The sequence below is a fragment of the Talpa europaea genome (assembly GCF_964194135.1).
Source record: "Talpa europaea genome assembly, chromosome: 13".
Classification (NCBI taxonomy): domain Eukaryota; kingdom Metazoa; phylum Chordata; class Mammalia; order Eulipotyphla; family Talpidae; genus Talpa; species Talpa europaea.
In genome coordinates, this window is record NC_140080.1 from 28,831,744 (window position 1) to 28,846,246 (window position 14,503).

Genomic DNA, 14,503 nt, shown 5'->3' on the forward strand with positions numbered 1-14,503 from the left:
TGAGGGGTACAGATGGACTGGTGGGGCAGGAAAGGAGGGACACTTGCTTTCGTTACTTTTCCTTGGTAGGTGGAATTCCAAAGCAAATGCGATGTGACACTGAGGTATTCTCCTCCCGGAGCAGACCTTGATTTGGTAGAGACTGAAAAAGCCAGTGGGGAGAGGGAAAATCAGAGGCCAAGATCAAATCTCAACACCCCTGGCCGTACCTGCATTTGCAGCCCTGGACTTCAGCTTTGGTGAAGGGGCTCTCCCTGACCCCCTTGCTGGGTTGGAGAGGGGGTTCATGGGACAGATGGCTGTCCACAGGGAAACCCGAGCCTATTTGGGGCTTCGTTAGCAGTTGGCAGTGGAGGCTCACCCGAGGCAGGAAAGCTTTTGGAACAGACTTGGTTCAAAGCAAAGAAGCTTCACTCACAACAGTGGCTTCCCTCTGAAGCCTGGTTATTACTCTAATTAAGCCACCACAAAATCTGCTCCCTTAATAACAACCTGCCCACAAGAACCCTGGGTGTTTCAAGGAGGGCAGGTTGGACGGGGAGCTAGCTGAGGGCCGGTGCAGGTCTGCTGTTGACCTGTCACTTCTTGGTTGTTGGGCAGCAGGGAGTAGCGACGAGAGATCATAGAGGTATTCAGCAATCATGGAGTTTAGTTATAGGGGTCCTTCTTTAGTGAACAGGGTCACTGCCCTCTCTGAGTGGGCGTTGGTTGGAGGACTGTCCAGCTGGCCTGAGGCTGCCATGGTATTAATGACTGGCACCTATATGGAAAGCCAACCACTGTGCTGAGGACTTTACGCTGCTCTCATTTCTTCTCACCAGCTGGTTCTGGCCCGTAGATGTGTTTAGTTTGGCCCTCTTAAAGTGTTGTTAGAATTCTGAATCATTTGCCAACATTTTAAGTTCAGGAGATTTATATACAAATTCAGATCCAATTTGTGTCCTCTGGGAGGTGTGCCTTCCCCAAGGTCCAGGGGGATTTGAACCCACCCTCCTGAATCCTGCTCTTATGCTCTGGAAGACCCTGGTTTGGCAGTGCCCTCTGGGGTAGAAATTAAAAGAAATGGAATTCTGGTACAGGATTGCAGGAGAAAAAGGCCCGGGGTGGGGGGTGGGGGTGCATTTATAGTCCTTTGCCACTACTCATTGTCTACCCGCGACAGTGCTGGGAGGGCGAGATGTAGACTAGACTCAGGGTCTGCCTCTGGGACCTTTACCACAGTTAGACCCTGGAGGACAGTGAGGAGGCAGCAAAGCCTTTTTGCTCCTTTCAGTTCCTCATCTGAGCCACTGGGCTGCCTGCACTCTGCTGCACAGAGGCAGGGAAGTCTTAAGGTCAAGAGCAAGGTCCCCAGAGTCAGAATTCTTAGCAATGCTGTGATCTGGGGAAAGTCACGTAACCTGAGGCGTAGTGAGATTCCTGTGCCCTGGGACCTGTGTCCCCACCCCTACCCCACCCCTGTACTTCCTTTACCCCCTGCTGCAATGAGTGCTTAGCAGTTTCAGCCCTCATTGTTCCTGCCTCCCTGACATGGGTGCTGCTTGCACCACCAGGCTTCCCTCAGCATCTCTGCACCCTCTGGAGAGCACTTGGTCTGCACCTGACCCTGTGAGCCCTCCTGTCATCCTGATCCTGCACCATTGGGGACTGGGATGGAGAGAAGCTCCTGACTGAGGTCAAGTCCAAGGGCAGAGGGACTTCCTGGTCAGCTCAGAGGTCTGGGAAGTCACATCCCTACCTTAGAAAGCTAATGCTTCCTGGTCTCTGTGCAGCCACAATAAGATAAGGGGAACCCTAGGGTTCATTGAGCAGACTTGGGGGGAGCAGTGGGCAGCGAATGGGATCTCAGGCAGGAGTGGGTGGCCTGTTAGCCTGTGGCTGGGCTGGGCAAGGAGGCTTCCTACTCATCCTGGCTCCCTGTCCCTGAAGGCTGGCCGAGAGGCATTCCAGGTTGCAGAACATGGTGGTTAGCATTCTGGACCCCGAGCCTCTGGTCTGTTCTCACATTAGGACTTAGCCACTGGCAGGCTGTGAGACCCAGGGCAGGTTAACAAGCTTGCCTCCCCTCCAGGAGGGGACAAGAGTGGCCTCTGCCACCCTGAGCTCTGCAGGATTCGAGGAAATAGTGGATAGAAAGCACTTCCAATTGGCAGGAGCTGACTGGGCACAAAGGCAGCTCAGTGTGGGCTCAGGGATCAGACCATGTGGATTCAAATCCCAGTTCAGCCAGTTACTAGCAGGATGACTCGGAGCTTCCCCAGTACATGAATAGCTCACAACTCCCTGGATTGTCACAAACTTGTGATAGCTGAGATCTGCGGAGGGAGAAATGAGCTTAAGGTGGGAGAGCTGCCCTTCTTACCTTGAAGTTGAAAACTGCAGTGCAGATAGACTTGGTTTGTGCTTTTGTCTGGAGAGGGACATGGCGGGGAGTGGTGTGCAGCCCAGCCCAGGACCAGTGACCCTGGACCTGGTGTGTCTCAGGGACCCAGCTTGGAGCTTCGCTGCCCCTGCCCTGTTTCCACACCCCTCTGGCCACCATGTGAGTTCAGTGCTGTCCTGGCCATCCTGTCCCTAAGCTCAGATAGCATGATCCTCTTGGAAAAATCTATGTGGTTTCTTTTCTAAGCCTTCAACAGCTAGCTGGCAGGGCATCGGTTGCGACTTGGAGATGGGAGTTGATTCTTGAGTGGGCCTGAGTCTTGAGAGGAAGCTAGGGCCAGGGAGGGCGCTGTGCATTGTGATGTGCTGAGCCCCTGGCCCTCCTCGATGTAGTCTTTGGCCAGACTCCTGTGCCAGTGGTGGGAGGCGCAGCCTCCCATGGGTGGGTAGAGACAGGGTGAGGCTGGCTAAGAAGGCTAGGGTAGGGCCATGTTTCGTTCTTCTGCTGTAGTGGACTGAGTGTGGGGAGGTAGGTTACTAGGCGGTTTTCTGAGAGAGGATTTCCCATGCCACCCGTGAGTATAATGGGGCCTGCCTTTTTTTGCAGATGGAAGAGAAGAGGCGAAAATACTCCATCAGCAGCGACAACTCTGACACCACTGACAGTAAGGCCTTCCATTTGGGGCTCCTCCAGGGAAAGCAATTGAGTGATTATCAGGCCATAGGCCCAGCTGGGGGGAAGCTACCCCATAGTCTCAGTGTTGAGGAAAGCGCTAAAGCAGATCAAGTCTTTCTGCTCCTAAGGAAGTCAGTCGCCACACCACATGGTCTCCAGGGTCTGGCAGGCCTCTTCACTGCGCTCCCTTTGCCCCTCTAGGTCTCAGACCAAGGGGTTTTTGCTCTTTGCTCCCAGCTGCTAAGAACACATCCCTCACCCTCTGGCCCTCCTGTTGAGTCAGGGCCCTATAGGAGGTCTCCAACAACAGGTTGAAAACTGTTCCTTATTATAATTACCTGATAAGTATTTCACAGCAGTAAGCTTCTTGATAAGAGGTCATGTTTTGCTCACTGCCTTATCCCAGCCACAATCTGGTACACAATTGGTGCTCAGTAAATGTTTGCTGAAGAAATTAATGAAGTCTGACCTTCATGCACTCTTGACAATAGAAACCCCAGGGGCATGGACTGGACTTGTCCGTTGGATGCCAGGGGAGAGGGAACTGTCAAGGGGACAATGGGATTTAAGATGCAGCTTCTGAAACTTGGGGATGAAAAGGGAGGTTTGTGTAAGGTAAGAGCTTTTCTCTGGTTCTAGAAGGCAGCTCTTTGAGATGCCCCAGGAAACTGGGTCTGCAAGAGCTGGTGGGAGTAAGGAGTTCCTCTCTGCTCCGTGTGCAGGAAAGACACGCTGCCAGGAGGCTCCCACCGAGGAGGCTCCCACCGGGCAGTGTGCCTGCTGGAGGCCCTGACAGAGGCAGAGGCTGTGCTGAGGGAGGTGGGGCCTGGAGCCCTGCAACTCTACACCTCTGTTTGCTCACATAAGTGGAGAGCAGCTGAGATTAGCTAGAGCTCCAAGGATCCTGAGAGTGCCCAGAGTTCCACAGCCATCCAGGGACCTGATTAGGTCCCACCCCCTTCACTTCCTCCAGGTCTCACTCACTGACCTCTGGGGTCTGCTCACTCAGCTTGGCTCCAGTGTCTAACCTGGCCAGCCCTTCCTCCCTGTGGCAGGAGATCACAGCATCCGGCCGACTGTGGCTGTAACCACGCTGCCTGTGGCCTGGCTTGGTAGAGCCAAAAAGAACCGCATCCTCTGCTTCTAAGTTTATTGCCTGCAGACGAGCCTTGAGGGCCAGGCACCCACAATGGGCACTGGGCAGCGGAGCCCTGTAGCTGCAACAGATGTGGGCCATGCTGAAGCAACTCCCTTCCCACCAGCTCTCACCAGCGCACCCGTTCCTGACTCTTGCTTCTTTGATCCTGGGGATGGAGACTACCACCTTGTAGTGCAGACCCTAATCCTGAATAGGTACGGTTTATAGGAAGTGCTATTTGCCAGGGACCATGCCTAGACTTTGCAGGCACAATATTGTTTCATTCTCTCAACTGCCTTTTGAAGACTGTTATTCTCTTGTGCCCATTTTATAGAAGAGCTAACTGAGACTCAGAGAGATCAAGTCATTTGCCCAGATGATAAGCTAGTAAATGGCTGAGCCAGGGCTGAAACCTGAGTCTACTATATAACAGCACTCTCTCCATGCTTTGTCCTGTCCTGTCCTGCTTTGTGTACCCACTGGGCATCATCCCAGCGGTGTAACATGGAACACAGGTGGAGAGGGTCTACGGGAGACTTACTCTAGCCCCCTTCACCAAGGAACAGGTAGAGACCTAGAGAGGGCAAGAGACTTGTCTGGGGTCACACCACCAGCTAATTCTGAGCCCTGGTCAGCTGCCTTTTCTTTCACAAGCCCCTGCTGTTTGATGAGGGAGGAGGTGTCATGGCCATTTATCCATAGAGAAGCCCGGAGCTAGGCAAGGAGTGTCCACCAGGTGCTCACAGAGGTCTGTACTTCGTGAATATTCAAGCCAGGGCTTTCCTTACAGGCTTCCTGTCCTTGGAGGTGGGTGGCCTGTGTTCCTGGCCTTGGAGCGATTCCTAATGGACTGCTTTCTCCACAGGTCACGCTACGTCTGCATCAAGATGCTCCAAACTGCCCAGCAACACCAAGTCGGGCTGGCCCCGGCAGAACGAAAAGAAGCCCTCCGAGGTGGGTAGTGACAAGTGTCTTGGCGAGAGATAAAGTGGGGATATGGAGGCCACAGGAGCAAAGACCACTGGGGAGTGAGGCACTGCGAGTTGCAGTTGTTTGGGGAAGAGCATTTCTCGCAAAGGGCACCATCACTGCAAAAGGACAGTGTGGCTGAGTGGAATGAATGGAAGGGACTGGCGTGCCAGTTCTCACAACTTTGTATGTTGTAAAGATGTTGCTATGGATCTGACCAGAGGTTGGATCTGTCGGGGTTCATAAGCGGGGTACTTACATCGTCTGATGTTCCCACAGGCTGCTGTGAGGCGAAGGGTATGCAGGGGGCAAGAGTGGAAGTCTGGAGGATTCTGTCCCTGTTGTCCAAGAAATGATGGTGGCTTAGAGCTAGGTGGTGGCAATGGAGTATGATGCGGAATTTGGGACCTTTTGGAGAGTGAGCCTGGTGTGACAGGATTTGCCAATGTGGGGAGCAAGAGGGGGTTCTCAGAGACATCTAGTTAAGTCATTTGCTTCTTGTGTGCCTACTTCACATGCATCTGCATTTTAACCCACCCTTTCTTTGCCCTGGGATGTTTCTCATGGTAGGTAGAGGTGTTGGTGGCCTTTGGAGCTGTGAAGAAGAGCACTGGGGCGTGGGTAAAAAAAGGACATTGGATGGATCCTGCTTCTTGCAGCCACTGAAAAATCACTTCCTAGGTCTCATTGCTTTCCCTTCACCACTGCACGGGGCACTGAAGAGGCTGCAGGAGCATTGAGTGCTCAAGAATCTGTTTTGGTTTTTTTTTTTTTTTATGCGGTGTAAGCCAGAGGTACCGGGAGGGAAGGTGAAAGGATTCACCAGAGAGAGTGAGGAACAGAACAGGCAGATCTACTGAAATACACTGCTGAGGGGAGCAGCAGGTGGGCGAGGCAGGAGAGGTCTGCTGTGCCATGTGGGTCGCCTCACTGGGCAGCTGGGGATTGAACTGGTGCTGCAGTGGCTGCAATAGCTAGATAGCGCTGTTTTTAACCCCTACGCCACCAGGGAGGCCCAAGAATCTGGTTCTTCAGAAACTTGATTTGCAGCCTATAATGTGACCAGGTACTGGGCTAGACATACCACTTTTTTAATTCTTAAAACTAGCCCAAAGTTCCCCTGTGATAATGAGGAAATAGATGATCCCAAAATTATATATTGGCACCACCCTCCCCAAGTGTGAGAAGGCCCAGGGTTTTGGGGGAGAGCCTTAGGCATGGGCTGAGGGAGGATGTCTTCCTTCTGAACCTCACCTGCTCCTCTCCTAGGCCCATCCGTCCCGAGCCAGCCCCTCAGGGGTCCTTCCGCAGAATCTTGCATTTGAAAAAGGTTGCCCCCGCCTCTGGGAGCAGGCCTACCCCAGGACTTTCTTCCTTTGGGAGGGCAGGACCTTTGAGGCCTGATGACTCCTATTTCCCCACCCCTCAATCTGGTATCCTCCCCTGACCTCATAGGGCGTGGAATGCAGATGTCTCCAGGATGGAGTATCTCTTGGCATGCTGTGAGGGCTGGGACAAAAGCTGGGGGTGGGAGGATGCTCTTACTACCTACCAGACCAGCCCTGCCTGGGAGTGGATGGGATGTACTCAAGTGCTCTGCAAAGTGGGAAAGCAAGTGTGCTAAGCCACTGGGACCCTGCCCATCCCCCACCTTGAATCCCGCTGCTGTTCCCTAGTTGCTAAGATAGTTAAGTTAGCTAAGCTGCTGAGTTAGTTAAGTTAGTTAAACAGAGTTAGTGAAACAGTAGCCCCCTTTCTGTACCTTCTGGTCCTGGGAGGCAGGCCTGCCCATTTTGCAGTTTGGAACCTATTATTCAAGTGTCTATTCAAGTTGGAGATTTTCTGGGGAGCTCCAGGGACTAGCTCTTTCCCCTGACTCCCCCTTCCCTGCTCCCTCCAAACACATGCAGGAGGAGAGAGAAGATGGAAGGGAGGAGGGGCCGCCAGGGCAGAGATGCCAAGGGCCGACCTGCCATCTATACTCAGGATCTGTGGCTGGGAGGAAACAGGTGTCTGTGAAGGCTGAGGGGAAAGAGTGATTTGCATGGGGCGGAAAATTCCCCTGGCTCTTGGGTTTTCCAACACAGAGGCTTTGAACCTTTCCCCACCTAAAAATAGAGTCAAGCCACTCTACAGGTGGCAGTGACTACAGCCCACCTGGCCCTGCTGGGGTTACAGCCCAAGGGTCTCTGAGGCCTGACAGGAGAGACACCTGCCTCAAGTCCTGGGCCCCTTGAGGGTTGAGAAAGTCTTCCCCGCCTTGAACTGTGGCCAAAGACAAGCTTTTCCTCCCACAGTAGGCTGGAGAGCAGCCTGCGAGGTTTCCCTCATGCCCTAAGTGAGGCTGCTGAGCCATAACAGGCATGAATTCCAAGTTAGCGCAGGACAGGGAGGAAACCATCAATGAAAGCTTCCAAATTATTTGGCACATGAGAAAGCAGAGATGAAAGTGAGGATTTGGCAGCAGATGGGTTTGCAAGAAATATCCTTTCTTCTGGGACTGGTAGTCTCCTGGGCCTGGGGGCCAAAGGCTTTGGATGCCCAGGGCAAAGGAGATGTGGGAGCCACATCTGCCCAGTCCCCTGGAGCAAGAAACCTGTGGGATGGTTGTCGGTTCAGTGTGTACCCGGGCAGGCTATCTGTCTGCCAGAGTTCCCAGGGGGAGTGCTTGCTACTTGACATGTATTGCAGAAGCCCCCTCCCTGATGACTGTAGAGCCACACAACCTGTGGTTCACTTCACTCCTCATGCCTTAATGTGAACAGTGTTGGCATAGAGGATTTGATGACCAGGAGTACTTAGCCAAGGACTGGCACATAGTGAACCCAACAGCTATGGAAAGGACTGCAATGGGGTTTAGGTGGCACTGGAGCGTTTTCTAGGTGATGACCTCCAGGGTCCCGCTTTTCCCAATGCTCCCTGAAGGTGTAAATCAAGGGGCACCCTTTACACCAGAATGAGGTGCCGAGGGTGGAAAAGAAGTACTCCGGCTAGGAGTCAGGACCCTGGACAGAGCCAAGGCCTGGAGACCCATTTTCCCTTCTGGCCATTCCCCAGTGAATGGCTGTTCTCAGCCAGAGTGAGAAGGGAGTGCAGGGCCCCAGACTGGGGGCTGATCCGTGCAGACCTTGGGATCCTAGGAGACTGGGTTAGGATTTTTGATGGACGTGCCCAAAGATTCCCTTTGGCTGTGGAAGGAAAGGGGGCTGACCCAAAAGACAGGCTCCTGCCTTCCTCTGCTCTGCCTGCCTGCTGGTTCCCAACAAAGCTGAGATTTGGCACTTGGAGCTTAAGTGAGCCAGGCCAGTCCTGAAGGGGAGGGGAAGGGATTAGCCTAGCCTGGGGAGGTGGTATTAGTGTGTAAACCTGGCTGGGACCTGGGGTTTCTGGTCTGGCTTGTCACACTAAATGGCATAACCATTATTGGTGCTTAACCCTTTGTAGGACATATCTCTGAGACTCTCATGGGCACCAAAGGCTGGAGATTACTTTTTGTCAATACTGGTACCAGAACCCCATTCCTCTTCACCCCCAGGAATTCTGACTTAAGTGGTCTGGAGTGGAGCATGCGTGGGGCCTGAGGGGCCTGTACTTACTAAAAGCCCTCCTGTTGGGACCCAGGGTTAACTCCTGCTCTAGACCTGTACCTTCATTTTCTTAAGATAGGAGGTCCTGCTTTGATTTTCCCTGGAAGACCCTGAGGTTGTAGAAGGGAAGGGAGTTTTCTCAGACTTCCTCAGTGATGTAAGTAGAGGCAGGAATGTGGGTGAGGCTCAAGGTCCCACTACCACAGGTGCAGGGGACTGACTCTTCTACCAAACCCTTGGCCTAGCAGGGGTGTGAAGGGCTGTTCAAGAAGAGACCTGGGGGCCAGCAACGTGGCTTAGAGGCTACTGTTTGAGGCTGTGTCTTCCTCGGGCCTAGAGCAGAGAGGCAGATGGGAGGACAGGCCTAGCCGTGATCTCAGGTGAGTGAAGGTAGAGCAGTCCTCCCAGGATGGAAGTCGGCCCCTGGCAGACTGTCTTTAGGTGGAGAAAGCTGTATTTTCAAAAAGTTAGAATCCCCTTGAAGTCAGCTAGGGGCAAAGGCATGGGTCTTCAGGACTGAAGAGCTACTGATACTGATTAAACCCAGCAAGCACACTACAGCATCTGATACAGCCTGTGCTCCTGCAAGGGGTACAGAAAATGTGAGCCCTGTCCCTGGGGAGCTTGTCCTCTCACTGTTAGCAGGATGCAGGTGCTACACAGGAAAGAGTCCGTTATATGAGGTCCCCCCAGCTTTGCCTCTCGTGAGCTCTGTGACCTTGGTAAGTGACACTTTCTCTCTGAGCTTCAGGGTCCTCATGTGTGGAGACCTGCCCTACACCCTACTAGATGTGACTGTCCTCTCCTGGGGCCTTTGGAGCCTGGCTGGCAAGGAAGGTCTGAGGAGTGAAGCAGTCCTACTGGGATGGAAGCCTGAAGGGTCCCACAATGGTGGAGAAAGGGGGGAGGTGGGATCCAACTGGTTTTTTTATTTTGTTTTGTTTTGCTTTATTTATTTATTCACTCATCCATTCATTCATTCTTATATTGTAGTCCCGGGATCAAACAGTTAACTCCTTTGTGGGTCCTGGTAACAATGTAGTATATTTCTAGATGAGAGAGTAGGATTTGGGGATCGGACCCGGGAGAAAGAGAATAATCTCTGCCCAGTGGGGTGTTCCTCACACCCAGTGGCCCTGAAAGTTCCTATGTGAGGATGGCCTTCCTCCAGAAAAGGCAACAAGTGAAGATTATCAGTTTGTTTATTTATTTATTTTTTTAGAGGCATGTTTTTATTTTATTTATTTATTTGTTTGTTTGTTTTGTTTATACATGCACTGGGTACAGTCAGAAGCGTGGGAGGGTGAGAGAATTCACCAGAGCCAGAGCGGGGAGCAGAGCAGGCAGAAGGACCGAAGTACACTGCTGAGGGGAGCAGCGGGCGGCAGGAGAGGTCTGCGCGCCATGTGGGACCCTCCTCTGGCGGCCGGGGAGCAGCCGGGAATCGAACCGGCGCTGCAGAGGCTGCGCACAGCTTCGCAACCCAGCGCTCAACCGCTGCGCCACCGGGGAGGCCCGAAGATTATCAGTTTGACCCGTTGCTTTTTAAAATGGAACCCTCCTTCCCCAGATGAAGGTGGGGTGGTCAGTTTGTATAGGGTTCAGAATCACCGGATAAGTAAGATGCCTTCCTGGAGAAGCAGAGGTGTTATCCAGATTAAAATAACATAAGTTATATAAAAACCGTGATAGCATATGTTGGGGTGAAATGCACAATGCCCACAAACTTGAGAGAGAGAACGGGAGAATGCCAAAAAAAGGTTTTGTGCTTGCCTCTATGGGTTCGAGCCTTGTTTCTAGCCAGCAGTGCCGCTGCTCCCCATTAAGGCAGGCAGGTGGTGAGGGGGAGCCCTTCTTCCGGGCAGGGTGCCTGCTTGCTGGAGACTCACACTGCCTTCCTCTGGGGTAGGGGGCAGAATCCACTTCTAGTATAGTCGGAACATCGCTGCTCCTGCCAGCTGGAAAGGCCTCTGGGACTTGTCTTGCAAAAGAATATGTGTAATAAATTCTCTTTAAGAGCAGGAAGTGCTGTTATCCTTGTGAAAGTATGTGATGGAGGATGTTGAGAGAATGAGAGAGAGACAGTGTGTGTATGTTTTAAGTGTCTAACCAACTTAGCCCAGGCTTGAAAAAGGGGATGGATAGAGGTGTCTGTAGTCTCAGAGCCCTTCTGGTGTTCTGCTCCTAAGTTCAAGTATCTGAATTTGCTCTTCATTGAGACACTATTAGTTTCCAACTCAGAAGGGAAGTTTTTTAAAAGAAGAAATAACTGGCTGGTTTGTAGGTAGTATGACAAGGCAGGCCTCAAATAAGTGTAACCTCTCTGAGTCTCTGTCTCCATACCTGTCAAATGGGGGTGATCGGAATTAGGTGAGATTAGCATTTAGCACAGCTCTTGGCATGCCAGAGCAAGGTAATGACTTTTCACAATTTTTCCTTTTATTTATATATTTTTTACATCATCGTTCATTTTTAAACAATGGTGTTGTTTTTTTTTAAATTTTATTTATACAAGAACTGGGGTACAGGTCAGAGGCATGGGAGGGTGAGAGAATTCACCAGAGACAGCGGGAGCAGAACAGGCAGACGAACCAAAGACACTGCTGAGTGGAGCAGTTGACGATGGAGGAGAGGTCCGCCGTGCCATGCGGGTTTCACCCTGGCCGGCTAGGAATTGAACTCGTGCTGCAGAGGCCACGGACAGCCTCACAGCACTGTGCTCAACCCACTGCGCCACCAGGGAGGCCCCATTTTTAAACAATGTTTGCTTCTCCCCACCCCCAGGTGTAGTCCCATAGAATTTCCTTCACCAATGCACCCATGACTTTTCACTGTTGTTTCTAGTAAGATGAAGTGCTCAGAAAAAAACTGTCTTAGAATGAAGTATCTAGTAGTGGTTTTACTTGACTCCCTGGGGCATGAGGGGGAGGCGATCACTCTTACCTTTGCACTGAGACTGCTGATGTGGACAGAGGTCAGGGACTGGCAGTTCATTTTGATTGGCTTTGGGATAGTGAGTAATGCAGTGCCTGAAAGAGTGCTTTGGGCCAGATCCTGGAAGACACTGGAAGAGTGCTTTGGGCTAGATCCTGCCCCCGCGCTCTCCCTGCTAGGTGGGGACAGCAGATTTCTTCTGGGCAGGACAGGAAGTATCAAGAGTTGCTGGTACTTCAGATAGATCCTGGGGTTCATTCATTCCTTCGCTCCCTTACTCCACAAGCATTTCCTGAATATCAGTGTCCCAGGCACTGTGCCACAAAGAGGCACAAACATAAACAGGTGACAGGCATCTCTGCCTCTGTCAGCTTGAATATTAAAAGAGCTGGACGTGAAACAAATAATTACACAAACGGTCAACTTTGGTAATTGTGATAAGTGTTGGAACCTTTTCTTAAAGTAACTGAACTTCCTCTTGGTACTGCTTGGCCTAAAATGCATAATGCTACAGTAGCTCACCCTTGAGAAAAGGAAATAGAGGCCAAGGTCCCCGATGAAGCGTTCGAATTACATTCACAAATCACGTGATCAGATAGAGATACTCTTAGGATAGCACTTAGTGAATTTGCTTGTCGTCATTGTCTTTGTTTTCGGAGATTATGACAGAGTTAAATCCGGAAGTAGGCGCAGGAAACTAGATAGTTTCAATGCTTGTGGTCTTCAGCATTGGGGAAAAGGAACTGGAGGGTGCAGCCATGTGCACTGTCCTTCCTCCTGGGCACAGTAGGGTCTGCGGCTCTGTCCAGAGCTGCGTTGGCTCCTCTAGTGCTTAGTCAGCTTATTAAATTGGAGTTTTAGACCTTTAAACATTCTTCATACTGTTTGAGGAAGCCACAGTTAACATCTCCTAAGCAATTCAATGGAACTAGGTTGCTAGGCAGCAGACCTTTAAAGACAATTTGTCAATTTCTGCCAAAAGAGAGAAAAATAGTAAACATTCACATTCTTAGAAAATTGCTTGTTTTCCAGCTTCCAACTTTCTTGCCACAGCAAGCCCTCCAGTTCATCAGTGTCCATTTTATTCTTTATTTAGTTTTCATAAATAATTCAGAGGTGTTTTAGCAGAATAATTGAGCTCTTTTTCAAGCCTAACTTCTGGCAATTCAAAACAAAAGGATATTTGGGTCACAATCAGCTTGCCATATTTGTGAACAGGTTTTATGTAAGTGTACAGAGAATCCCTTGGAAGGTACACCGTACCCAGCTGTAGCCTTGGGCAGCAACCCAGGAAGGGTGGAAGTCCACGGAAGATGTTGAGTCATTCAGCCTGTGTTGGCACCTAGCATGTGCCAGGCTTGTGTGCACAGTTGGCCCCATACCTGTGGCTTGGCCAAACCTCACTGAGCTTACCTTCTAATGAGGGGCACCCTGTAGGAAACCAGGAGGTTCCAGTCCATGAGAGTTCAGAGAAAGCCCAAAACTAACCTGAGTTCAAGGAAGGCCTCCCCGAGTAGCTGTGGGCTGATCCAAGATCTTATGGGTAAACAGTTCCACTTTGGCAAAGGAGAAGAGTAAACCAGCAGGGTCCTTCCTGGGTGAAAGTGCCCAGCAGACTGCAAGTACATCTCTGTAACCACAGCCCTGGTAGGTCCTGCAGCTCAGCCTGAGGGCAGAAGGAAGACACTGGAAAGCTACTAGAGGCTTGGAACTTGCAAAGACCAATGTCTGATTTGCATACTCCAGCTTTTTATTTATTTGTTTGTTTTAGATTTATTTTACTTATTTATGCATACAAGAGCTGGGGTATAGGCCAGAGGTGCCAGGGGAGGGGGGGGAATGAGAGGATTCACCAGAGACAGAGTGTGGAGCAAAACAGGTGGGTTGACTGAAATACACTGCTGAGGGGAGTAGAGGGCGAGACGGGAGAAGTGTGCTGTGCCATGTGGGTTAGCTCCCTGGCCAGGGATCGAACTCATACTGCAGTGGCTGCGGTTAGCTTCACAGGGCTAAGATTTAACCCCTTGCTCCACCATGTAGGCCCCTGCATATTCCATCTGTTTCAGAAGACGCCTAATTTCAGGTTGATTCAGGCCATTGGCAGTGAGCACTTGACCTAGCGGGATGGCACGGGGACTGTGGGAGAATGCTGGATAGCTCTGGAGTTGTCTTGGCCTGGATTCCTTTGCCACTTCCACATGTAGAACCTCAAGAAGGTTATTTAACTAACTTGAGTCCCAGGTTACTTAAGAGTAAAATAGGGATGATGGTAGCATTTGCACTAGCACTACAGAGTTAGTATAGGGACTAATAATAAATTCAAGGCAGTCCTTAGGCTGGCACTAGACCCAGTACCAGTGCTCTTTAAATGCTTCTGCCTGAAAGGGCCGCTGGTGTCTAGTCTGAGTGTCTTAGGATGAAACTTGGAACTCTCTTGGAACCAGACTTTCTCTCTCTGTTGACTCTCCCTGACCTAGCTGAGGGTCATTTGGGTTCGTAGTGATATGCCTGTGCCTGGGTCAGGGCCACCTCTCCCCCTCTGGTCTCTGCCTCCAGCTTGGGCAGCACACTGGCCCTTGGGTTTTAAGGCCTGCAGGCTAAAGGCTGTGTGTTGCTCTCTTCAGGTTCCCTCTGCTGGGGAGTTCCGCTTCGGGTACATCCAGTGGCTATCTTCCTCTGTTAACCGTTAACGGGGGCTCAAAAAACACTGCCAAGGAGATAGCTGGCAACCTCAGACTGATCAGATAATTCCCCAGAGACCCTTTCATTCATTCACGTAGTCATTCTAGAGTGTAAGGGCCGGGCAGTGAGGCAGGA

General features: G+C 51.3%; 1 protein-coding gene across 1 annotated transcript in view; it reads left to right on the top strand.

The window, feature by feature from the left end:
- JADE2 (jade family PHD finger 2) overlaps nt 1-14,503 on the top strand; it is a gene marked incomplete at its 3' end in the record, with an annotated part of 47,899 nt that overhangs the window by 6,045 nt on the left and 27,351 nt on the right. Inside the window, 2 exon segments of the mRNA XM_084252562.1 lie at nt 2,990-3,047; nt 5,062-5,150. Coding sequence (XP_084108688.1) covers nt 2,990-3,047; nt 5,062-5,150 — 147 coding nt within the window.